The sequence below is a fragment of the Capricornis sumatraensis genome, chromosome 3, assembly GCF_032405125.1.
Source record: "Capricornis sumatraensis isolate serow.1 chromosome 3, serow.2, whole genome shotgun sequence".
Taxonomy (NCBI): domain Eukaryota; kingdom Metazoa; phylum Chordata; class Mammalia; order Artiodactyla; family Bovidae; genus Capricornis; species Capricornis sumatraensis.
The window spans coordinates 158,273,372-158,298,225 of record NC_091071.1 but is presented as its reverse complement, the minus strand read 5'-3'; the positions used below and the strand labels follow the sequence as shown (position 1 = coordinate 158,298,225).

Genomic DNA, 24,854 nt, shown 5'->3' with positions numbered 1-24,854 from the left:
TATTTCATGTATAATAGTTCACTCAGGAAGTGCTAAAAGATTAAGGATCACAGATAATTTCATCTGTCTAGTGTGATAGTCCCTGAAAGAGTAAGAATTAACAGAAACTAATGGTGGTTCTTAGGAAAAAGTATTCAAACTATTAATAAACTGTGTATTTTATTGTACCTGGAGGGGTGGGAAATTCCACGGATAATACTGTTGCAAGGAATTACTTCTCAGTTCAATACTCCAGGGGAGTAATTACTGGTCACAGACCTAAGCTGGCATATAATGGTGGAAAATAGTTTGTTAGAATGATCTCAACTCTTCCTAGATAGTGTATCTCTAATTAGTAGGTTTAGTATTCATCTCTACAACTTTCTTTCCAAATAAATACTCAACTTCAATATGTATTTATTAAATACAGCAGGCTTTGGGGAATTTAGTAGGGATACAAAGAAGAGTAAGATCTTTAAGAAAACACAACTTAGCAGGAGATGCAGGTTCAATCCCTGGGTCTGGGAAGAAGTGGCAACCCACTCCAGTATTCTTAGCTGGAAAATCCCATGGACAGAGGAGCCTGGGGGGCTACTGTCCATAAGGTTGCAAAGAGTCAGACACAACTTAGAGATTAAACTACAAAAAAAAAATTTTTCTGGAAAAAAACACAGTCCTGCAAGGAACTGGGTAAGTCTTCACTCCAAGAGGCTTGGGGCAGGAGAGTGGTGGACATGAGGATTTCCCCAGGGTCAGGGGAGAGTAGACTGGCATTTCAGTGCAGGCAAGGCTAAGAGCAATGGCCAAGGCAAGGGAGGGATGTGTTTGGAGAGCTGGAGGGAAACCCGAGCTTCACGTGTGGGCACAACCTAGGCCGAGCAGCAGAAAAGCAAGGCTGGGGCAGCTGGAGAGGGTTTGAAGGCTCCCTAGAGGGCGGCCCTTAAAACATCTTTTATATGTTTGTTTTGAAAGCACAAACAATAAATACAACATTTTGCATTTATTTCTTTGATGAACTAGCCATGTCTGCTATATTCATAATTTAAGCATCTATAGATCTTTTACTAAAACCCATTCTTGACTTACAACATTTCAGATTGCCAGAAAAAAAAAAAAAAAGCAATCAACAGCACACATTTAGTGAGTTTTCATGGATATGGAGCACTGGGATCCTTTTCTCAAGGAAAAGGTTTTCACAGCTAGGGCAAGTATACCCTAAGTATATCTAGGAATCTATATCTACATCCAAATCTATGCCTGAACCTACGTTTATATCTATAGCACTAATAAGGAAGGAATGGAGATAGGGCTTTGAGTAAGTGCCCCAACAGAAAAGGTAATACTTTTCTAGTTGTCACCAATTCCACTTCTACTTCGGTCTAAGCCGGGGGTCTCCCATCTCTAGGATCTAATGCCTGATGACCGAAGGTGGAGCTGATGTAACAATAATAGGAATAAAGGACACAATAAATGTAATGTGCTTGATTCATCCTGAAACCATCTCCCCTCACATCACTCCCGGTCCATGGAAGAACTGTCCTCCACAAACCGGTCCCTGGTGCCAAAAAGTTGAGGACCACTGGGAAGCAACCTTGGTTTAAGCACTCATCTGTATGACTGCAGAAGAATCCTGGCTGGTCTTCCTGATTCTATATCTGACCCCTATAAACTTATCCTCACCACAGTCACCACAAAGATTTTTTACAAACACATCCTGCCACTCCTCTGCTCCACCCCCTGCAACGGCTCCCTTGAACACCAAGCCCTCGGAAGAACTACAAGGAAGATTCTACAGGGTCTCACCTTTTCCTCTCTGACCTCACTTCCTGGTCTTGTCATTTTTACCCACAACGCTCCCCTTACACTGACTTTTCTCTTATGCAATTCCAATTTTGGGGCCTTCCAGGTAACTATTTTCTCCACTGGGAATGCACTCCCTCAAGACACCTACCTAAGTGGGAGTCCTTATCTCCTTTCTGTCCACATGAGTTATCAACTAAGTGACTCTCACTTCCAAATGCATCCTCTTTTCCTGTTTGTGACAAGGAATTTAGGCCCTTTAAATATTTTCTCCTGGGCCAGCTGGCACAATGTTAAGCTTTGCCTACAGAGAATGCTGGAGGAACATTACAGCAGAAAAGGGTTTTACTTCCTGGTTCCCGGGCTCACTAGCCAACCTTCTGCTTCACAAAGTGGCTTTCTCACATCTAATTCCCACCCCACAGAGCAGATAGCTTCACTAGCATCTGGCTCCCAAAACATCAGCTGCTTGCAGCAAGCCAAATCCCACCACTGATGAGAAACTCCTATGAGCACCAGCACCCTAAAAGGTGGTTTTTCAGGAAGTTGCCGAAGATGAATTTCCAGTAAGAGTACCATTGCACCACAGTGATGTCTCTGCCATTCAATAATCCACAGCTATGCCTTCCAACAAGGCATGGGTCTCACCCAGGGTGAAGGGGGCACCCTATCTCAGCCTTGGAACCAGTGACTGTTCCTTGCATCTTCAATCCTGTAGTCATTGCAGTTTTGCAGTTTTCTTTACTTCTTTCTGACTGTTCCCATTACTCTAATCCTTGGTTATAATTAGTGATTCTTTACAGTGAGCCTCCCTTTTCAAGTAGCCACATGGTTTTTCTCTCCTGATCAGATCTAGACTGATCCAATGTTGTTGTTGTTCAATCACTAAGTTGTGTCTGACTGTTTGTGACCCCATGGGCTGTAACATGCCTGGCTTCCCTGTCCTCCACTATCTCCCAGAGTTTGCTCAGATTCATGCTATTGAGTTGGTGATGCTATCTAACCATCTCATCCTCTGATGAGGCTGAGTGCATACCTTAACTCAAAAATCAGGATGAAGTCTTTCCTGCCCTCTCTTTTTAAAGGTGCCCCAGCTTCTTGGTTCTCTTTGCCTTGGTCTAGATTTTTCTTTCTCCCATAGCATTTATAACATTCTAACATGCTAGTCAGGCTTCCCTGGTGGCTCAGATGGTAAAGAATCTGCCTGCAATGCAGGTGACTTGTGTTCAATCCCTGGGTTGGGATGATCCCATGGAGGAGGAAGTGGTAATCCACTCTAGTATTCTTGCCTGGAGAACCCCATGGAGCCTGGCAGGCTACAGTACATGGGATTGCAAAGAGTCAGACATGACTGAGCGACTAACACACACACATAACATACTAGCCAATGTGTGGGTTTAGTATGTCTATTATATATCAATTTCTTACTCCTGCTAGAATATAAATACTTCAAAGGTCATGCACCTTTTGCAAACATTTGTTCATCGATGTATCTAAAACTTCTAGAACAGTGACTGGCATATAGTAGGTACTCAATAAATATTTGTTAAAAGAACAATCTCATAGATCACAAGAAGTTGCCTCTCTGGACATATTGGCCCATAATGGGAGAATTTAACTTGCTTTCAGTGGCTATAGTCGGCATTTCCACATTGTTTGGGGACTGAGAAAGACAGCAATCCTTCCATTACATACATCCCAGATCACAAGTACAGAAGCTCTTCTTCATCCTCTGTTCCACTTGTAAGACATAGCTCTTTCTCTATCACCATGTGAGAAAGTTGTTTCAACGCTGATTTTGCCACTACAACCAAATCAACAACGTTTTACTCAACTATTTTTAATGCGACAATCAATTTTATATTTAATCCAGGACCCACTGTCAAGCTGGTGCGCATGCACGTACGCTCGGTCGCTTCAGTCATGTCTGACTCTTTGTGACTCTCTGGACTATAGACTGCCAGACTCCTCCATCCATGGGATTGTCAAGGCAAGAATATTGGAGCGGGTTTCCATGCCATCCTCAAGGGGATCTTCCCAAACTAGGGACGAATGAAGGGCTCATGTCCCCTGCAGTGGCAGGTGGATTCTTTACCACTAGCACTATGTAGGAAGCCCTAAGCTGATGTGCACATGTTGCTAAAACAAATATTTTCACAGCCACGGAAGTCTAAATGTTGGATAGGAATAGGAGAAAGCATCTCAGCTAAGGGACAGATCTACAAGGCTCTGGCTTCTTTGATCTAAGGGAGCATAGACAGAACATGCATTCCTTTTCTCCCTCAAACTTATATACACGTAAACCTTGTGCCTTGTGCTCAGTTGTGTCTGACCCTTTGCAACCCCATGGACTGTAGCCCATCAGGCTCCTCTGTTCAGGGGATTTTTCAGGCAAGAATACAGAGCAGGATGCCATTTCCTCCTCCAGGGGAACTTCTCAACCCAGGGATCAAACCCACATCCCCTGTGTCTCTTGCATTACAGGCATATTCTTTACTGTTGAGCCATTGGGAAGCCCCATATCATTGCAGGCAGATTCTTTACCAGCTGAGCTACCAGGGAAGACCCATCATGTAAACAATCATGGCCATATTACCCACAGTTTGGAGAAAGAAAATAAAATGTATAAAAACGGGACAGTTCTAATTTTCATATTTCTTATTTATATTCTACATATGGGTACAAAGTCTATTTAATATTTTGTGGAAGTGAGTATCTCAACTTGAATTTCATCTCTGTGAACACTTACTTTTCTCTTAAAATAGCCCAGCCGTTCACATCTCCTAGAGATGGAAGATTAAACAAGATAAAATAAACATCTGAATTCCCCAAATAAAATTATATATGGACAGTAGAGTTTTGGTTATTTAGAGATACAAGGATGTAAATCAGTTTGCTTTGGCATATTTTCTGAAGGAAGAAGAGCTTTCTCATTCAGTTGCAATATACTTTGCCATTTTAATTATTTTTAACAGAATATTTCTAAAATATCTTGCATCCTTATTTTCAGCATTCATGACACTACCTCTAAGAACCCATCTCTGACTCTTTAAGTTGGGGTAGGTGCCCTTGATTTATGCTCACACAGTGAGCCCTATACTCTGCCCTTCCCCACCCAGGAACTGATCCCACTTTACCTGACTGCCTGTTTGATTATCAGTGGGCCTCCTTGGGTTGTCAAGTCTTTTAGGGGAGATAACACATCTTCCCTGTTTCTCTGTTACCTAACATTGTAGCTGGCACATGATAGATACTTAATAAATAACTGTCAACAAATGACATCCTCAGGCCATCACATTAACCCTGAACAGAAAAGGAGGTTAATTATAATCAAGACCTTTTGATACTCTTTAATTTGATACTAAATATATAGATTCTTTAAATGCTTCTCTTCCTTTAATATCAGTAAAACAATCCTTACTTTTCCTTTTCCCATGCTCATTCATTGCTCGTAATAAATTTATACCAGTTGAAAAAAAACGTGCAGTTTATATTCTGTAAAAATTCACAAGCCTTAGTGCAAGAAGAAGTCTTTCTCCCCTTAACTCTTTTTTTAAATTTAAATTCTTGTTAGTTTTCAGCTGTTCTCATTAGATGGAGCTGTCAGAAAGCAGGGATTTCCAAAGGGCAATGTGTTCCCACGTTCTGCTCCATATAATCAACTTAATTTAATACATATTAATACAAAAAATAAAAAGAGCTTGTCTTAAATCACTGCCCTTCCACTTAACAAGAAAAAGTGTAGAAAGCAATACATATTCTAGAAACTCTCAGGAAAGACACAGGGCCATTAAATCAAGGCACTCATTCTGCAATAAGTATATGCTTTGTCGAGGTCAATTAAAGGCAAGATTTATGCACACACGCAGTCACTCTGCCTTAAAAAATGGCTTTACACATGCTTCTTCATGGCAGAGTGAAGAACTGTTCAGAAGCTGCATGCCTATAGAATGGAAAAATACAATTAATCTGGAAGAACATATCTGGCCTCCTAAGAAGATGACATAAGCAACCAAGGGAAACCCCATAATATATGATAGGAAAGACTAAAACAACTTTCAAAAGTCATTTAAGAGAAAGCAACCTCAGTTCTCTCTTGCATATTAATTGAAAAACTTTTTAAAAAACCTTATCTGAAGGGCACAAGCAGAATATGTTTTATTTATAACATGAAGATAAATCAATAAGTACATGGTGCCAATAATACATTACAGCCTGTCAACAGTATTTTTCACCACCCTGTATAATTAATTTGCATACCTACCAAGATTCAGAAATGTAAAACAATGGAGGAAGTCTATTGTAAGGTTTTACAAACCTAACCTAAGAACAAGCAGAACCATTTTATCTTTTAAATCATTCAGAGTGGTTACTGTATCGTAAACAAAGCTGGGACTGAAGGATAGATGGATGGCCAAGATACTTGCTCCCTGAGTATCATGAATCACCCTGCTTTTCCTCTAAGCTCTCCAAATGCTTAACTTCTTTTTACTGTAAAGATGCTTGAAAGTGCAATAACTCTTCATAGCAATTAGCCTGTTGGAAGACTCATTAATGAAAGAGCGTGTTATTAAAAATATGCTCCTTCAACATTACCTATTAAGTCCTACTCTGTGGTAGGCATTGAAGACACAAAGACAAAAAGAACAGGTCCACATTTCTAAGGCATGTTTAGACTCATTAGGATACAAAAATTAGGCAAATATTTAGCATACTATATAAAATAGGGACTTCCCAGGTGGTGTTAGTGGTAAGAGACCCTGACTGCCAATGCAGGAGACATGGGTTCGATCTCTGGGTTGGGAAGATTCCCTAGAGGAAGGCATGGCAACCCACTCCAGTATCCTTGCTTGGAGAATCCCATGGACAGAGGAACCTGGTGGGTTACAGTCTGCAAAAAGTGGGACATGACTAGAGTGACTTAGCACAGCACATAACAATAGACGGGCTTCCTGGATGGCTCAGTGGTAAAGAATTTGCCTCCAAGGTAGGAGATGCAGGAGACACAGGTTTGAGTCAGGAAGATTCCCTGGAGAAGGAAATAGTAACCCATTCCAGTATTCTGGCCTGGGAGATTCCACGGACAGAGGAGCCTGGTAGACTACAGTCCATGGGGTCACAAAGAGTCAGACATGACTGAATTGACTGAGTACATAAAAATAGATATACTGGAGTTATGTACAAATTACACAGAAGAATGTGCCTACATACATTATCACAGAGAAGGTAGCAGTTACATTGGGGTCTTGATATATGAGTGGAAATTGGCCATAGAAGTTAATGAGGAGAAGATGTTACAGAAAGAAGGGATTTCACTCTCAAGGGTACAGAGGCAGGAACAAGCTTGCTGCCTTTGTTCAGAGAAAATTATATGGTTTGGGAATGCTGTGAGAAGCGTGACTGTTAGGAGATGTGGTTCTGGGGACTGGCAGGGGTCAGATGATGAGGGTTATGCTAAAGTGTTGTCATTTTATCAGGTAAATGAAGAACAGGACATGATTCAATGAAATCAGGAGCTGAGTAATGATGTGATCTGGTATGTATGTGAGAAAAATCTTCTCTGGATGTAGTAAAAATGATAGACTTGAAAAGGTGATGGTGCAGGAAAGGAGACCAATGAGGTGCCTGAGCAGTTGTCCAAGTGAGAAATGACGATGGTCTGAGATAGGAGAGAAAGAGTGCAGATGATGGAGAGGGTCAGGCAGCAGAAGTGTGAGGAGCAGAATTGGCTACACTTGTTAACTGATTCGATGTCAGGGCTAAGTGAAGGAGAGAAATCTGATAAGGCTCTCACTTTTCTAAACCAAGTATCAGGTTAGGAAACATGGAGGAAACTGCCAGGTCAATGTGGATATGATGAGTTTGAAAACTCTGACATCTACAGACATATGTGGGTCCAGAGATGCAGAGAGTGTGTGAAATTCATTACTTGTTATTCAACAAATGTATAGTAGCATATAAGAGAAGAAAATATTAATAAGATCCAGCGATCTTATTAATCTAGAAACATCATCTAGATGCATCTAGACATTTCCAGAAAAAGCCTCTAGAAACATCATCACTGAAAAATCAAGCAGAACAAGAGATACCCTCAAAGAAGACTTAGAAAGCAGAGGAAGAAAACCAGTAGGGAGCCATGCATGAATAACAAAGGAATGGCGGATTTAGGAAATATGGGAATGATCAACAGTCTAAAATGCTGAAGAGAAATACCAAAGGACAGGCATAAAAGGAAGTCACTGAGCTGGGCACCAAGATGGGATTCAGTGACAGTGAAGGCCTCAAATGAACATTGAGGCCATGGAGCATGGGCATGCAGAAGGCCTTTTAGAAACCAGCTAAACAAGGAAGGAGAAACACAAGACTGTGATTTGAAGAGGCCACTAAGCCAAGGTTAGAAGTAGGTAAGACTAGTAGTCAAGGTCAGATTCTCCTGAAAGGAGCTAATCTCATTTCCATCATACCTTGAGGGAAGTTCGCCGGTTAGAAAGACTCCTTCCCATGACTGTTAAATCTATGAGGATCTATGAGGTGGTCTGTACAAGTATAAAGGAGATTATGCCATTTTTTTAGAAATAAAAATTACATTTTAATTGTGTCAAATGCTTTATGTAACCAAATGGAAGAAAATGTTTTTATCAGAAATACCCTGAGACATACACTGACCAAGGTTGGAAAGATGGAGAAGGGGCTGGGTTACTTGCAGGAAACATATTTATGTAAGTGCAAGGACGTTCTGAATTCCCTTCTAAGGATGATGTTCTCAGTTAGCTTCAGAATTTAGGGGCCAGACTGAAGCCCAGAGATATAGAGATGTGAGAGTTGAGAGTTTTATAGAGAAGAGAGCTAAGGAAGTAGGAACCATTTAAGGAAGGCAGGCCATCAACTCTTGTCCTTCATTTTCCTTTTAAAATCTTAGTAATTTAAGAATTTACCACACGACTTCCTAATCTTTCAGTATAAATGCATAGAAGAAATAAAACCCTATTCAAGTTTGAGGCCTGACGAAAACAGAGATTTATTTACCAATTATCTAGATGTCTGTGGTATTTACATTAGTCTATTAAATTTCAGCAGAAAGTTGCACTGAGGGTTACATTTAGTATCTTCTTCATTGAGGATACATGCTTTCTGAAGTCTGTTTTCCTATAACTGAAAATTGATAAAATTTTTGAGAGATAAAAATTTTGAGAAGTTGTATAATTTAGAAACATGCAGTCTCATCTTTACTTGTCATCAAAATACTACTCAACAAGTAGACAGAAGACAGGAAATCACTTTGCATAAATTACAACTATTTTTTGGGCTCCAAAATCACTGCAGATGGTGACTGCAGCCATGAAATTAAAAGACGCTTACTGCTTGGAAGAAAAGTTATGACCAACCTAGACAGCATATTCAAAAGCAGAGACATTACTTTGCCGACTAAGGTCAGTCTAGTCAAGGCTATGGTTTTTCCAGTAGTCATGTATGGATGTGAGAGTTGGACTGTGAAGAAAGCTGAGCACTGAAGAATTGGTGCTTTTGAAATGTGGTGTTGGAGAAGACTCTTGAGGGTCCCTTGGACTGCAAGGAGATCCAACTTGTTCATTCTGAAGGAGATCAACCCTGGGATTTCTTTGGAAGGAATGACGCTAAAGCTGAAACTCCAGTATTTTGGCCACCTCATGTGAAGAGTGGACTCATTGGAAAAGACTCTGATGCTGGGAGGGATTGGGGGCAGGAGAAGAAGGGGACAACAGAGGATGAGATGACTGGATGGCATCACTGACTCGATGGATGTGAGTCTGAGTTAACTCCGGGAGTTGGTGATGGACAGGGAGGCCTGGCGTGCTGCGATTCACGGGGTCGCAAAGGGTCGGACAGGACTGAGCTACTAAACTGAACTGAATTCCTACCGCGATCTGTGGGAGAAGGGAATGGCAAACCACTTCAGTATTCTTGCCTTGAGAACCCCATGAACAGTATGAAAAGGCAAAAAGATACAACATTGGAAAATGAAGTCTCCAGGTTGGTCCCTGCCCAATATGCTACTGGAGGTCAGTGGAGAAATAACTCCAGAAAGAATGAAGGGACGGAGCCAAAGCAAAAACAACACCCAGTTGTGGATGTGACTGGTGATGGAAGCAAGGTCCGATGCTATAAGAGCAATATTGCATAGAAACCTGGAATGTTAGGTCCATGAATCAAGGCAAATTGGAAGTGGTCAAACAGGAGATGGCAAGAGGGAACATCGACATTTTAGGAATCAGTGAACTAAAATGGACTGGAATGGTGAATTTAACTCAGATGACCATTATATCTACTACTGTGGACAAGAATCCCTTAGAAGAAATGGAGTAGCCATCATAGCCAACAAAAGAGTCCAAAATGCAATACTTGGATGCAATCTCAAAAACGACAGAATTATCTCTGTTCATTTCCAAGCCAAACCATTAAATATCACGGTAATGCAAGTGTAGGCCCTGACCAGTACTGCTGAAGAAGCTCAAGTTGAATGGTTCTATGAAGACCTACAAGACCTTCTGGAATTAATACCCAGAAAAGATGTGTTTTTCATCATAGGGGACTGGAATGAAAATTAGGAAGTCAAGAGATACCTGGAGTAACAGGCAAATGTGGCCTTGGAGTACAGAATGAAGCAGGGCAAAGGCTAACAGAGTTTTGCCAAGAGAACACACTGGTCATAGCAAACACTGTCTTCCAACAACACAAGAGAAGACTCTACACATGGACATCCATCACCAGATGGTGAATACCAAAATCAGATTGATTATAGTCTCTGCAACAAAAGATGGAGAAGCTCTATACAGTCAGCAAAAACAAGACCAGGAGCTGACTGTGGCTCAGATCATGAACTCCTTATTGCCAAATTCAGATTTAAATTGAAGAAAGTAAGGAAAACCACTAGACCATTCAGGTATGACCTAAATCAAATCCCTTATGATTACATAGTGGAAGTGACAAATAGACTCAATGGCTTAGATCTGATAGACAGAGTGTCTAAACAACTATGTACAGAGGTTTGTGACATTGTATAGGAGGCAGTGATCAAGACTATTATCAAGAAAAAGAAATGCAAAAAGGCAAAACGGTTGTCTGAGGAGGGCTTACAAATAGCTGCGAAAAGAAGAAAAGCAAAAGTCAAAGGAGAAAAGGAAAGATATACCCATTTGAATGCAGAGTTCCAAAGAATAGCAAGGAGAGATTAGAAAGCCTTCCACAGTGATCAGTGCAAAGAAATAGAGGAAAACAATAGAATGGGAAAGACTAGAGATCTCTTCAAGAAAATTAGAGATATCAAGGGAACATTTCATGCAAAGACGGGTGCAATAAAGGACAGAAATGGTATGGACCTAACAGAAGCAGAGGATATTAAGAAGAGGTGGCAAGAATACACAGAAGAACTACACAAAAAAGATCTTCATGACCCAGATAATCACAATGGTGTGATCACTCACCTAGAGCCAGACATCCTGGAAGGTGAAGTCAAGTGGGCCTTAGGAAGCAACACAAGAACAAAGCTAGTGGGGGTGATGGAATTCCAGTTGAGCTGTTTCAAATCCTGAAAGATGATGCTGTGAAAGTGCTGCACTCATTATGCCAGCAAATTTGGAAAACTCAGCAGTGGCCACAGGACTGGAAAATGTCAGTTTTCATTCCAGTCCCAAAGAAAGGCAATGCCAAAGAGTGCTCAAACTATGACACAATTACACTCATCTTACACACTAGCAAAGTAATGCTCAAAATTTTCCAAGCCAGTCTTCAACAGTACGTGAACTGTGAACTTCCGGATGTTCAAACTGGATTTAGAAAAGGCAGAGGAACCAGAGATCAAATTGCCAATATCCGCTGGATCATCGAAAAAGAAAGAGAGTTCCAGAAACACATCTACATCTGCTTTATTGACTATGCCAAAGCCTTTGACTGTGTGGATTACAACATTCTTCAAGAGATGGGATTCCCAGACCGCCTGACCTGCCTCCTGAAAAATATGTATGCAGGTCAAGAAGCAACAGGTAGAACTGGACATGGAACAACAGATTGGTTCCAAATCAGGAAAGGAGTATGTCAAGGCTGTATATTTTCACCCTGTTTATTTCACTTATATGCAGAGTACATCATGTGACATGCCAGGATGGATGAACCACAAGGGAATCAAGATTGCTTGAAGAAATATCAATAACCACAGATAGACAGAAGACACCACCCTTATGGCAAAAAGTGGAGAAGAACTAAAGAGCCTCTTGATGAAAGTGAAAGAGGAGAGTGAAGAAGTTGACTTAAAACTCACCATCCATAAAAGAAAAATCATCTGGTCCCATCACTTCATGGGAAATAGATGGGGAAACAATGGAAATCATGACAGACTTTATTTTGGGGTGCCCCAAAATCACTGCAGATGGTGATTGCAGCCATGAAATTAAAAGACACTTGCTCCTTGGAAGAAAAGTTATGACCAACCCAGACAGCATTTAAAAAGCAGAGACATTACTTTGCCAACAAAGATATGTCTAGTCAAAGCTATGGTTTTTTCAGTAGATATGTATGGATATGAGAGTTGGACTATAAAGAAAGCTGAGAGAGGAAAAATTGATTCTTTTGAACTGTGATGTTGGAGAAGACTCTTGAGAGTCCCTTGGACAGCAAGGAGATCCAACCAATTCATCCTAAAGGAAATCAGTCCTGAATATTTATTGGAAGGACTGATACAGAAGCTGAAACTCCAATACTTTGGCCACCTGCTTTGTAGAACTGACTCATTTGAAAAGACCCTGATGCTGGGAAAAATTGAAGGCAGGAGGAGAAGGGGACAACAGAGGATGAGATGGTTTGATGGCAACACTGATTCATTGGACATGAGTTTGAGTAAGCTCTGGGAGTTGGTGATGGACAGGGAATCCTGATGTGCTGCAGTCCATGGGATTGCAAAGAGTCGGACATGACTGAATGACTGAACTGAACTGAGTACAGCAACTGAACTGAGTACAACCTACTGTCTAGTGACTTACACAGCAAGGAATCTCCCTGCAATGCAGGAAAACTAGGTTTAAGCTCTGGGTTGGGAAATTCCCTGGAGAAGGGAATGACTACCCACTCCAGTATTCTTGCCTGGAGAATTCCATGGAAAGAGGAGCCTGTCATGCTACAGTCCATGGGGTTGCAAAGAGTCAGACATGACTCAGTGACTAAGCTCAGTATAGGAATAGAATACTCCACAATCAATGCCATGATCAGAACAGATACTTGGGAAGTTTGAGCTTATTGGTCTCTTGTGGAAGATGCCATCAGTAGCAACAAAATGGATAAAAATCGTCTTATGAATTTCAGACACTGAGACAAATCAGACCAAATCCAGAGTGTTACTGAAAGGGTGTTGGATGAGACGAGAAAGAGGCAGGGTAGTTCTCCAGACTAGAATCAATAGCCAGGACCAAGAGAAAGATGATTTCACTTACAAATAGTTTCATTCATGGGCCTCGGGGTATGTTTAGAAGAAGATCACATGCTGTAGTCATACAACTCTGCCTCTGTCTGAGCAGCCTGGTTTGACAGATGGCTTTTACACCAGGAAGCCTAGCAAATTCTGATTCTGTCAACCTGGAAAGTGAAGCCTAGGAATGTGGGACTTCAGTGACAATTCCCCACGTCTCATCCCATCAAACCAACAAGAACATACACTAGAACACTACCCAGTGCCAAAACGATGAAGATTTCAAGAGCTTGTTTTCCACTTTCCTTGTGTTTCATTAGTGTGGTGCTAAATGGAGCTTTGAAGGCGTCTAGAAAGCCTGCTGTGAACTACAAGTGCCACTTGTTACATGAAAAAAAGGCACTAAGCCTGCAAGTTGCAGTCATTTAAATGAGTCATTGAAAACATCACTGAAAAGCCATCAGTGAGTCCTTTGAAAGAACAAAAACTGCTGGCAAGAAAGGACAGATCCTCTCAGGAAAAGATCCACACAAACTCAGAAAGAGTTAAGCAGATATTCAAGAGACCTAAAATGTCAGCATTTTCTGGGCTTCTATCATCTCATGTACTTTCAAAGTCTGACCTGGGAAATCTGGAAAATCACCAGCACTGTCTTAGTTGTAAACAATCTATCTGCAGTGCAGGAGACACAAAAGTCATAGGTTTGATCTCTGGGTCGGAAAGATCTCCTGGAGGAGGGCATGATAACCTACTCCAGTATTCTTGCCTGGGAAATTCCAGGGACAGAGGAGCATAGTGGGCTACAGTTTATAGGATCATAAAGAGTCAGACATGACTGAAGAGACAGCATGCACACATACACTGAGAAGGACTGCAAGGTTGCTGAGGATCTGCTCTTCTCCACGCTCTAAGCTATGTGCTTTGCCGATGAATTTTACCCCACTTTTTCTGCCCAATAATTTAGTAAAATGGATTCTTTTTCTATTGCTACAATAACAAGTTATCACAAATATAGCAGCTTAAAAATCAGTACCCCTCTATTAACTCTTGGTTCTATACATCAGAAGTCTGGACATGGCTGGGCTTCTTTCATAGCTCAGTTGGTAAAGAATCCACATGCAATGCAGGAGACCCCGGGTTGATTCCTGGGTTGGGAAGATCCGCTGGAGAAGGGATAGGCTACCCACTCCAGTATTCTTGGGCTTCCTTTGTGGTTCAGCTGGTAAAGAATCTGCCTTCAATGCAGAAGACCTGGGTTTGATCCCTGGGTTGGGAAGATTCCCTGGAGAAGGGAAAGGCTACCCACTCCCGTCTTCTGGCCTGGAGAATTCCATGGACTGTATAGTCCATGGGGTCACAAAGAGTCGGACATGACTGAGTGACTTTCACTTTCACTGGGCATGGCCAGAACCCAGAAGACTGGGATCTCTGCTCAGGGTCCCACTGGCTGAAACTGAAGTGGCAGCCAGGCTACATTTTTGGAGATTCTAGAAGGAACTCTACTTCTAAGCTGAGTATTGTTGTTGGCGGAATTCAGATCCTGTAGTTATAGAACTGAAATCCCTGTTTCCTTGCTGGCTTTTAGCCAGAGACTACGCTCAGTTGTTAGAGACTACCAGCATTCCTTGACTTTAAAGACCCTGATGCTGGGAAAGATTGAGGGCAGGAGGAGAAGAGGATGACAGAGGTTGAGATGATTGGATGGCATCACTGACTCAATGGACATGAGTTTGAGCAAACTCTGGGAGATGGTGAAGGACAGGGAAGCCTGGCATGCTGCAGTCCATGGGATCGCAAAGACTCAGAAATGACTAGGTGACTGAACTATAACAAACAACAACACATTCCTTGCCACATGGCCCCCTTAATCTTAAGGCCACCAATGATATAAGAGTTCCAGGGAATATCCAAGGTGAGTATACCAGGGAGTGAAGAATCCTGGATAAATATCTTCAACAAGATTCTATTCACCGCCTAAGACTAATATTGCTATTCCCATTGTACAGATGAGAAAACTGTGTCTGTGAGAGACAGTGTATTACATGTTGGCAGCACTGATATGAAACCAATGTCTATTTCCCTCTGAAGCCCGTTATTTTTCTAATATTTCATGCTGAGTCAGAAAAGGCACAGTCTAATTTTTATAAATGTCTTGTAAGGATTAGAAATCTGGACTAGTCACTGAGAAAAAGCAAAACCAAGTTTATGGCTGGCTCTGACTGGGGCTTATTCAAGTTCCCAAACTGGAATTCTGACCTGGGAAATTTGTAAATTCCCCAACATAAAAAGTCCATTGTTTGTCCTCTCTCCTCAAATGCCTATAGGTTGCCTGCAAAGCTGTACATTGGTACAAAATCAGATACAGGCATCTTTAAATTGTTAGCACTGAACAATGAAAGAACAGCAAATATTTTTTGTAGGACAAAAACACATTATTAAAATGTGCTAAACTGTTTCTTCCAGAGTTCAACAACTAATTACACAGATGATGCTCACGTGGCTGTCATGCCAGATTTTCTGTTTTCCAGAAAATATTCCTGTAAATCAGTGCTGAGAAACATGTGTGCAAGTCAAGAAGCAACAGTTAGAACCAGACACAAGAGTTTGAGCAAGCTTCAGGAGATGGTGCAGGACAGGGGGGTTACAAAGAGTTGGACACAACTGAGCAAGTGAACAACAACAACAACAAATCAGTGCTTGCCTCATGGCGTAAACAGAGGGAAATAGGCTGAGCTAGAGAATTGGAAACAAAATTGGTTGTAAGTAACATGAAGGAAGAGCTCCCCATGTGGCGATAGTGGTAAAGAACCTGCCTGCCAATGCAGGAGACATAACAGACACAGGTTCAATCCCTGGGTCGGGAAGATCCCCTGGAAGAGGGCATGGCATCCCATTCCAGTGTTCTTGCCTGGAGAATCCCATGGACAGAGGAGTCCCATGTAAGCCCCATGGGCTTACAGTCCATGGGGTTTCAGAGTCAAACACAACTGAAGTGACTGAGCACATACAAAGAACAAGAAGGAAAGGACCATTTCTATTTTGCTCACTGCTGGATTTCCCTACAACCAAGTAAACACTCAAAGAATTGGCAGAATAAATAAAGAAAAGAAAAGCAACATTGCTGAAGACTGTCATCTACTTTGGTAATCTTGAAAGAGGGATTTGCATTTTTTGTTTTTTAAGGCAGTGACTCTATAATGAACTTAGTCTTCCTTTGGTTCTGGCTCAACCTGACAGTTCAAGTTTCTGAGGACACGTTGTGATTCCAAATGTTTCTGCATGTATTCCAAATTTTGATTCATAGACATGACTCTAACAAATATATCTAGAAGGTAATATCAGAAACTAGGAGAACCATCCTAATTCTTGTCTTCTGAAGATAATCATGAATTAATATAATAAGCTGAGTGTTGATAATTACTTGAAAGAAGAGTTTAAAAAAAAAGAAAGTTAAGAATACTTAGTTTGGAGGTGTGTGAGAAATGGTGAAGAGGGTTAAAAAGAACAAACTTCCAGTAATTCCTGGGGATGGAGTGTACAGCATGGTGACTACAGTTAATAATACTGTATTGCATACTGAAAAGCTGCTAATAGAATAAATTCTGAAAGTTCTCATCACCAAAAAGTAGGTAATATGTATGGTGATGGATGCTAACTAAATTTGTCATGGTGATCATTACGCAACATATCCAAATATTCAATCATTATGTTGTACAGATGAAACTAACATAATGCGTGCATGCTCAGTCGCTTCAGTTGTATCTGATTCTTTGTGACCTTATGGACTGTAGGCCACCAGGTTCCTCTGTGCATGGAATTCTCCAGGTAAGAATACTGGAATAGGTGGCCATTCCCTCCTCCAAAGAATCTTCCTGACCCAGGGATCGAACCCAGGTCTCTTAACATCTCCTGCATTGTCAGTCCGATTCTTTTCCACTAGCTCCATCTGGGAAGCACCAACTAACATAATGGTATACTTTAATTATACTTCAAAAAAAGAATACTTATGTTTTTTAATGGAGTTTAAAATATAGAAATACTTGACTTAATAAAAATATGTTTTATTCATTATACTAAACATATTAATGACATGCTATTATGAAGAGTTTATTACAACTAGAGAATATTCCTCTGTTTATTTGGGTCATTGTGCAAAAGTTTTAAGCCTAACATATAAGGTATGTGTGTATGGCTTTTCTTTTCCTGTCTTACATAGTTATTAATTTATTCGATTTTACTGGAGTGTAGTTGATTTACCATGTTGTGTTAATTTCAGGTGTACAGTAAAGTGATTCAGTGATGCACATACATATATTCATTCTTTTTCAGATTCTTGTCTCATGTAAGTTATCACAGAATATTGAGTAGAGTTCCCTGTGCTATATAGAGGTCCTTGTTGGTTATCTATCATACATATAGTAGTGTGTATATGTTCATCCCAAACTCATGTTATCCCTCCCCCCACATATATTTCCCCTTCATTAACCATGGTTTGTTTCTGATGTCTTTAAGTCTATTTCTGTTTGTAAACTGTATGTCAATAAAAATGAAAAGATGGACAAATTCTTAGAAAGGTACAACCTTCCAAGATTGAAACAGGAAGAAATAGAAAATATGAACAGACAAATAACAGGTCCTGAAATTGAAACGGCGATTTGAAAACTTCCAACTAACAGAAATCCAGGTCCAGATGGCTTTACAGGTGAATTCTCTCAAACATTTAGAGAAGACTTAACACCTGCCTTTCTAAAATTTTCCCCAAAAAATTTCAGAAGAAGGAACACTCCCAAGGTCATTCTGCGAGGACACTATCACTCTGATGCCAAAACCAGAAGAAGATATCACAAAAAAAGAAAATTACAGACCAAGATGAGGGGTTCCCTAATGGCTCAGATGGTAGAGTCTGTGTGCAATGCAAGAGCTGGGGGTTCAAGCCCTGGATCAGGAAGATCCCCTGGAGAAGGGAATGGCTACCCACTCCAGTATTCTTGCTTGGAGAATTCCATGGACAGAGGAGCCTGGCAGGCTATAATCCATGGGGTCACAAAGAGTTGGACATAACTGAGTGACTAACATTTTTATCACTGATGAACATAGATGCAAAATTCTCTGGAAAATACTAGCAAACTGAATCCAACAAAACATTAAAAGGATCATACAGCGTGATCAAGTGGGACTTATCCAAGGAATACGAGGATTGTTCAATACCTGCAAATCAGTGCGAGACAGCACATTAACAAACTGAAAAATAAAAACCATATGATCATCTCAATAGATGCAAAAAAAGTTTTTGATAAAATTCAACACCCATTAATAATAAAATCCCTTCAGAAAGTGAGCAAAGAGGGAACCAACCTCTGTATTTCTCCTATTTATTTTTAATATATGTGCTATGGGAAGATGCCCTGCAGAAGGGAATGGCAACCCACTTCAGTATTCTTGCCTGGAGAATCCCATGGACAGAGGAGCCTGGCAGGCTACAGTTCACAAGGTCGCAAAGAGTCAGATGCCCCCGAAGAAACAGCATCCATGCACAGGAAACCAAAATTTCGTGTTATTCTGGCCATTGATAAGTCAATTCAGTTCAGTTCAGTTAATAAGTGTAAGTACCCCTTTAAAATCATATGAACTTACATTTGTATAGCATTTTCTTTTTATCATGCACAGTTGTGGGCATTAGCCAACTGTATGGTCATAAGACTGTGAGGGGGCAGGGTACAATTAGTTTTCGGTGCTTCATCATCATTTTAAAGGTGAAGACACCTCCCAGAATTCTGGAAATACACCTCCCAGAATTCTGGAAATAAAAGCAAAAATAAACAAATGGGATCTAATTAAAATTAAAAGCTTCTGCACAACAAAGGAAACTATAAGCAAGGTGAAAAGACAGCCTTCTGAATGGGAGAAAATAATAGCAAATGAAGCAACTGACAAACAACTAATCTCAAAAATATACAAGCAACTTATGCAGCTCAATTCCAGAAAAATAAATGACCCAATCAAAAAATGGGCCAAAGAACTAAATAGACATTTCTCCAAAGAAGACATACAGATGGCTAACAAACACATGAAAAGATGCTCAACATCACTCATTATCAGAGAAATGCAAATCAAAACCACAATGAGGTACCACTTCACACCAGTCAGAATGGCTGCGATCCAAAAATCTGCAAGCAATAAATGCTGGAGAGGGTGTGGAGAAAAGGGAACCCTCCTACACTGTTGGTGGGAATGCAAACTAGTACAGCCAATATGGAGAACAGTGTGGAGATTCCTTAAAAAATTGCAAATAGAACTACCTTATGACCCAGCAATCCCACTGCTGGGCATACACACCGAGGAAACCAGAATTGAAAGAGACACATGTACCCCAATGTCCATCGCAGCACTGTTTATAATAGCCAGGACATGGAAACAACCTAGATGTCCATCAGCAGATGAATGGATAAGAAAGCTGTGGTACATATACACAGTGGAGTATTACTCAGCCGTTAAAAAGAATTCATTTGAATCAGTTCTGATGAGATGGATGAAACTGGAGCCGATTATACAGAGTGAAGTAAGCCAGAAAGAAAAACACCAATACAGTATACTAACACATATATATGGAATTTAGAAAGATGGCAATGATGACCCTGTATGCAAGACAGGAAAAAAGACACAGCTGTGTATAACAGACTTTTGGACTCAGAGGGAGAGGGAGAGGGTGGGATGATTTTGGAGAATGGCATTCTATCATGTATACTATCATGTAAGAATTGAATTGCCAGTCTATGTCTGACACAGGATACAGCATGCTTGGGGTTGGTGCATGGGGATGACCCACTGAGATGTTATGGGGAGGGAGGTGGGTGGGGGGTTCATGTTTGGGAACACATGTAAGAATTAAAGATTTTAAAATTTAAAAAAAAAATTAAAAAAAGAAAAGAAGAAAAAGGAATAGAAGAGAAAAATAAATAAATAAATAAATAAATAAAGGTGAAGAAACAGTCTCATTAGATCACTGTCTCAAAGTCAATGTTTGCTTGTAGATTCTAAGCACAATCTCTTTGGCCTGCACCACAGAGCATCTCTGCGAATGACTCGGTTAAGAAATGAAATACGTGTTGACCTGAACAATGGGAATGGACAATGTGAGTTTGCACAGTTACTGCTCTTTCCTGCATACTACAGATGTAGTTGTCAGGTCTCTCATCCTTTCTAGTTAGCTGCTTTTACTTCATCTAATCTTTCCTCAAACTCAGCAGGTATTACACTGAAGCAATAGAAAGAGCAATTAAAATATCTATTGCATATTTATGGTCAATTTATCTTCTCTACTGTGTACATTTTGAAATGTGTCATTATGAAAGATCTTAAAATAGAATTGCAAATATATATTTTCAGTATGACACAATTACAATTTTTAAAAGCTAAATTATACTTTTCCTGGTATGTGATTTTTTTGTTTGTGTTCATCATTAAACTATTTCTCTCCTACCCTGAAAGCTGTTTTGCTACAAGGCCATTTCCTTTTTACTTTCATCCTCAGGGAAGTCATAATCCTTGACTTAAATAGAAGCTGGTTACCATGGAAATCATTCTAATGCCCCAGAATCAATATTTTGATTTTGCTGACATTTAATGTAAAAAGAAAAGACAAACTAAGATTTATAAAAGTCACTCTTCATCTTTGTTATAATTCTGAAAGCTAGAAAAAGTGTAAAGGAAACATATGCTCCATAATGAAGTCCAGTTAACTCACAATTATAAAGAATTGAGGATTCATAAAAGAACAATCTACATAGTTATATAATTTTGGCTTTGAGTACACACATATGAATGCATGCATTTGGACTCAAGATTTTTCTCCCATCTTTGAACTGAGCTCTGATTCTCTCCTGTTATTGAAGTCATACCTTGGTAAAAGAGATTTGAATATATCCAGTTCTGCAGTTGCCTTTTGATTAAGTGCTCCAAAGAGAAGCTGAAATTTGCATTGAAAAATCACTCTTCTATAAAAGTTGACCATTTCTGCACTGAATCTTAATAGTCCTTCTGGTCCATTGACCATCCTCAAAGAAGTACTACAGCTGAAGGCTCTTTAACCACCCTAGAAGTCCTTTTGAGGAGAGACGTTGAACTTGAGCTTCGTGTTTAATAAGCCTTACCAACCATAAGGTAGTTTTTCAAGTCTGAGATAAGCCTTTGCTACTGCTCTAATTTACTCACCGTCTTCTCTTTTGCCTCAGAAGTAATAAAGATAACAGACTTCCTGTCTTCTCTTGGATAACGAGCTATTTAGAGCCTTAGATCTTGAGATGGTGAAGGGATCTGAGAGACTTATGAGTTTCTCTATCTCAGGATTTAGCTACCTGAAGCATCTCAAATGAATGATAATCAGTTCTGTCTTTAAGACAATTGAATCACCACTCAAATGTTTCTTCTGTGGGACAATCATAATTTTCCACACCACCATTCTGAAGACCCCAAGCTCCCCTCCCCAGGGAGGAGATTATTTTGAGATGTGTATGTTACATTGCTTCCATGGGTGTTTCCAGCAGCATTACCTAGCCTGATACACCCTTTACTGGCTGCTCACCTTGTCTGATTCCTTTTCGCCTCCCCTTCTAATGGTTCTTTTATCCCCCTTTATTCTTGAATCATTTTAGATTACATTCAGGCCCTCATCATTCAGAGACCATTGTTCTAAATCATAATCTGCTTTTGAAAACAATGCAGTGTAGTTGATTATGCAGTTTTCTGGCAGTACAAGTAAGAAGAGGTGACTTCTGGAAATAACCTCATAGGCTATAAAGAGAAACGAAAGGCAGGGAAACTTGAGAGCAATATTTAAAATTTACAAAACGCAGATCTCTAGAGCCTTTTAGTTTATTAACAAGTAAATTAAACACTATCCCCAAAACATCAGTGTGTTACAAGTTGATGTCATACTGATGACCTTGAATCATGAGAAAAAAAGACTCTGAATTCAAATCTGTTTCAAGGTAGAGGAACAAAAGAGTTACACAAACAAATAGACCCCCTCACACACACACACACACACACACACACACACACACACCTTCACTGCAGTGTGACTGATTACAGCAGAACAGTCTGGAACCAATCTGGTGTGTTGAGTATTAGTCACTCAGTCGTGTCTGACTCTGAGGCCCCATGGGCTGTAGCCTGCCAGGCTCCTATGTCCATGGAATTCTTCAGGCAAGAATACTGGAGTGGGTTTTCATTCCCTTCTCCAGGGGATCTTTCTGACGCAGGGATTGAACCTGGGTCTCCTGCATTGCAGGCAGATTCTTTACCATCTGAGCCACCAGGGAAGCCCCACTAAGACTTCATCAAAGAGATAACAATTGCATAAAGAACCATGATGTACATGCTCTTCCTTAAAAATGGCGTTTCCCAACAAACTGAATGACATGGAAAATAATTGCAAGAAAAGAAGTGAAAATATAAAGCACAAAACTATGCACTGAGATTTCAATTTTGTAAATATGCACAAATGCATATTATTCACACATATAATCTCACACACATACCCGTAATTGTGATGTATTTCTGACTGTATATGAAGTAGAAGAAACTGAGCCTAAGTGGAGATTTTCCCTGAAGAAAGTATGGATTAGCTCAATCTCCAGGCATTTATTTGTATTCTTCAATATTTTCTGAAGCTTTTGCTTTTTGGCTAAATATGCCCTTGGACACTGATACAGGTGAAAGGAGAGATGAAGATATTAGAAGAGATGGAATATGCTTCATGGGTAAGCATGCTGTAGGCTAGGTTTATGTTTCTGTGGGAGGATCAGACCACAGATGAGGGAGCTTTTGTGAAGGACTGGGGAGCCTAAGTGACAAAGAAACCTGCCCAGTTAAGGAAAGGACAGGCTGGTGTCCACTCTTTGTTGCAAGCTACTGGGAAACCTGGAATACCAAGTGCTCACATGAGCCATTGGGGAAGAATGTCAGGGACAGACAGGATAAGAGAAAGACCATGGCCCCTGGAGGAGACATGCTCTCAAGCCAGTCACTGTCAGCACTGGATGCCCTGAAACATCTTCCACAACTGACACACAAGGATCTGAATGCACCTGTATCAAAACTCACTTGGGACTACTCGCCCTCCAAGGGAATCTCGGGAAAATTTCAGGAAAGCTGAAACTGGTTTATTCAAGCAAGGCTAAAGTATCAGTGAGATCTGGGGTTAATCTGACCTAATTTATAATTATAGACCAACAAAAAGTCTAAGATATGTTTGATTTATGTACTTCATGGCTGAGAAAAAAATGTAGATATGGTAAAAACAGGAGACAGGGATTGAAGTAGAGGCTACAAATGTACACACATACATGCATAAATTCAAATTCACTGGAAGTACACCAAAATAATTAAGAAATGATTATTTCTAAAGATAATTACGATTTTTCTTTTTTATATTTTCTGGCATTATAAAGCCCCCCGTTATGATTTCGTGATGCGTGCAATTGTGCTAAGTTGCTCAGTCGTGTCCCACACTTTTACAACCCTATGGACTGCAGTCTGCCAGGCTCCTCTGTCCAGGGGATGGAGTCTCCAGGCAAGAATACTGGAGTGAGTTGCCATTCCCTCCTCCAGGGGATCTTCCCCACCCAGGGATCCAACCTGCCTCTCACCTCTCCTGCAACGGCAGGCGAGTTCTTTACCGCTAGCACCACCTGGGAATTTCATGATACTTCTATAATTATACAAGTAATAGGAATAAAAGCAAGAAAATATAGATTTTAGATATACTGCTAGGCAAAATAATTTCCTAATGATTCAAAGCCCCTTAAAGGGGACTAGAAAACTCACGTCCTTTTCGGGTGATATAAATTAAATATATTGTGGGGGGTGTCATTTGGCCACACTCCAATGAACAGCCATCGCCCCTGGATTCTTCTTTTCTAAGACTTAAGGTGGAGGAGACAAGATCATGTGACCCAGGGATGAAGGCAAATGCTGGTGGGTATGCGGACCCGGACAGTTGGTGTGAAAGCCTCTTTCTAGGTGAAATGGGCCTGGCCGGTTTTACCTTCGGTCCGCTCGGGGCCTTTCCCGCTCTTACTGGCCGCCGTACTGTTGACCGTCTCAGATGACGTGCTCAGCTTGGTACTGGGGTCCCGCTTGGGCTTGGGGGGTGGTTGTCTCCGGGAGCCACAGCTGCTGTCGTCGTCTGTTCCCCCGACCGAATGCAGCGACTGCGACCTGACGGAGAAGCCACTGGAGCAAGGGTGGGGCAGCCGGTCCTGGGGCGCGGGCATTGTCATGAATCCCATGCGGAAATGTTTGCCCACATAAGTTCCTTCGTGGCCTCGCCCCACTTCTCCACCTATGCTGTAAGAGAAAGAGGAAACCAGTGCCAGGTGAGCCAAGGTGGGGAACGTCATGGGCACAAGTATATCTGTAACTGATGACAGTTCACATTTTAACTTGAAACTGGTAAAGAAACGTTTCCAGCAGCATGGATATATTCTATACTTTTGCATTCAATATGATATTAAAGCAATATGATTTGACTGTAATCAGAAATTCTGCTATACTGGTATTCAGATACTCAAAAATTAGTATTAAAAAAAAAAAAGCCCCAAACTACCACATATAAGAATTGATGCTTTTGAACTGTGGT

General features: G+C 40.7%; 1 protein-coding gene across 1 annotated transcript in view; it reads right to left on the bottom strand.

Annotated features, from left to right (window-relative positions):
* NYAP2 (neuronal tyrosine-phosphorylated phosphoinositide-3-kinase adaptor 2) overlaps positions 1-24,854 on the bottom strand; it is a 296,115-nt gene that overhangs the window by 152,607 nt on the left and 118,654 nt on the right. Inside the window, exon 2 of the mRNA XM_068966983.1 lies at positions 24,261-24,562. Coding sequence (XP_068823084.1) covers positions 24,261-24,562 — 302 coding nt within the window. The remainder of the gene's footprint in view (positions 1-24,260; positions 24,563-24,854) is intronic.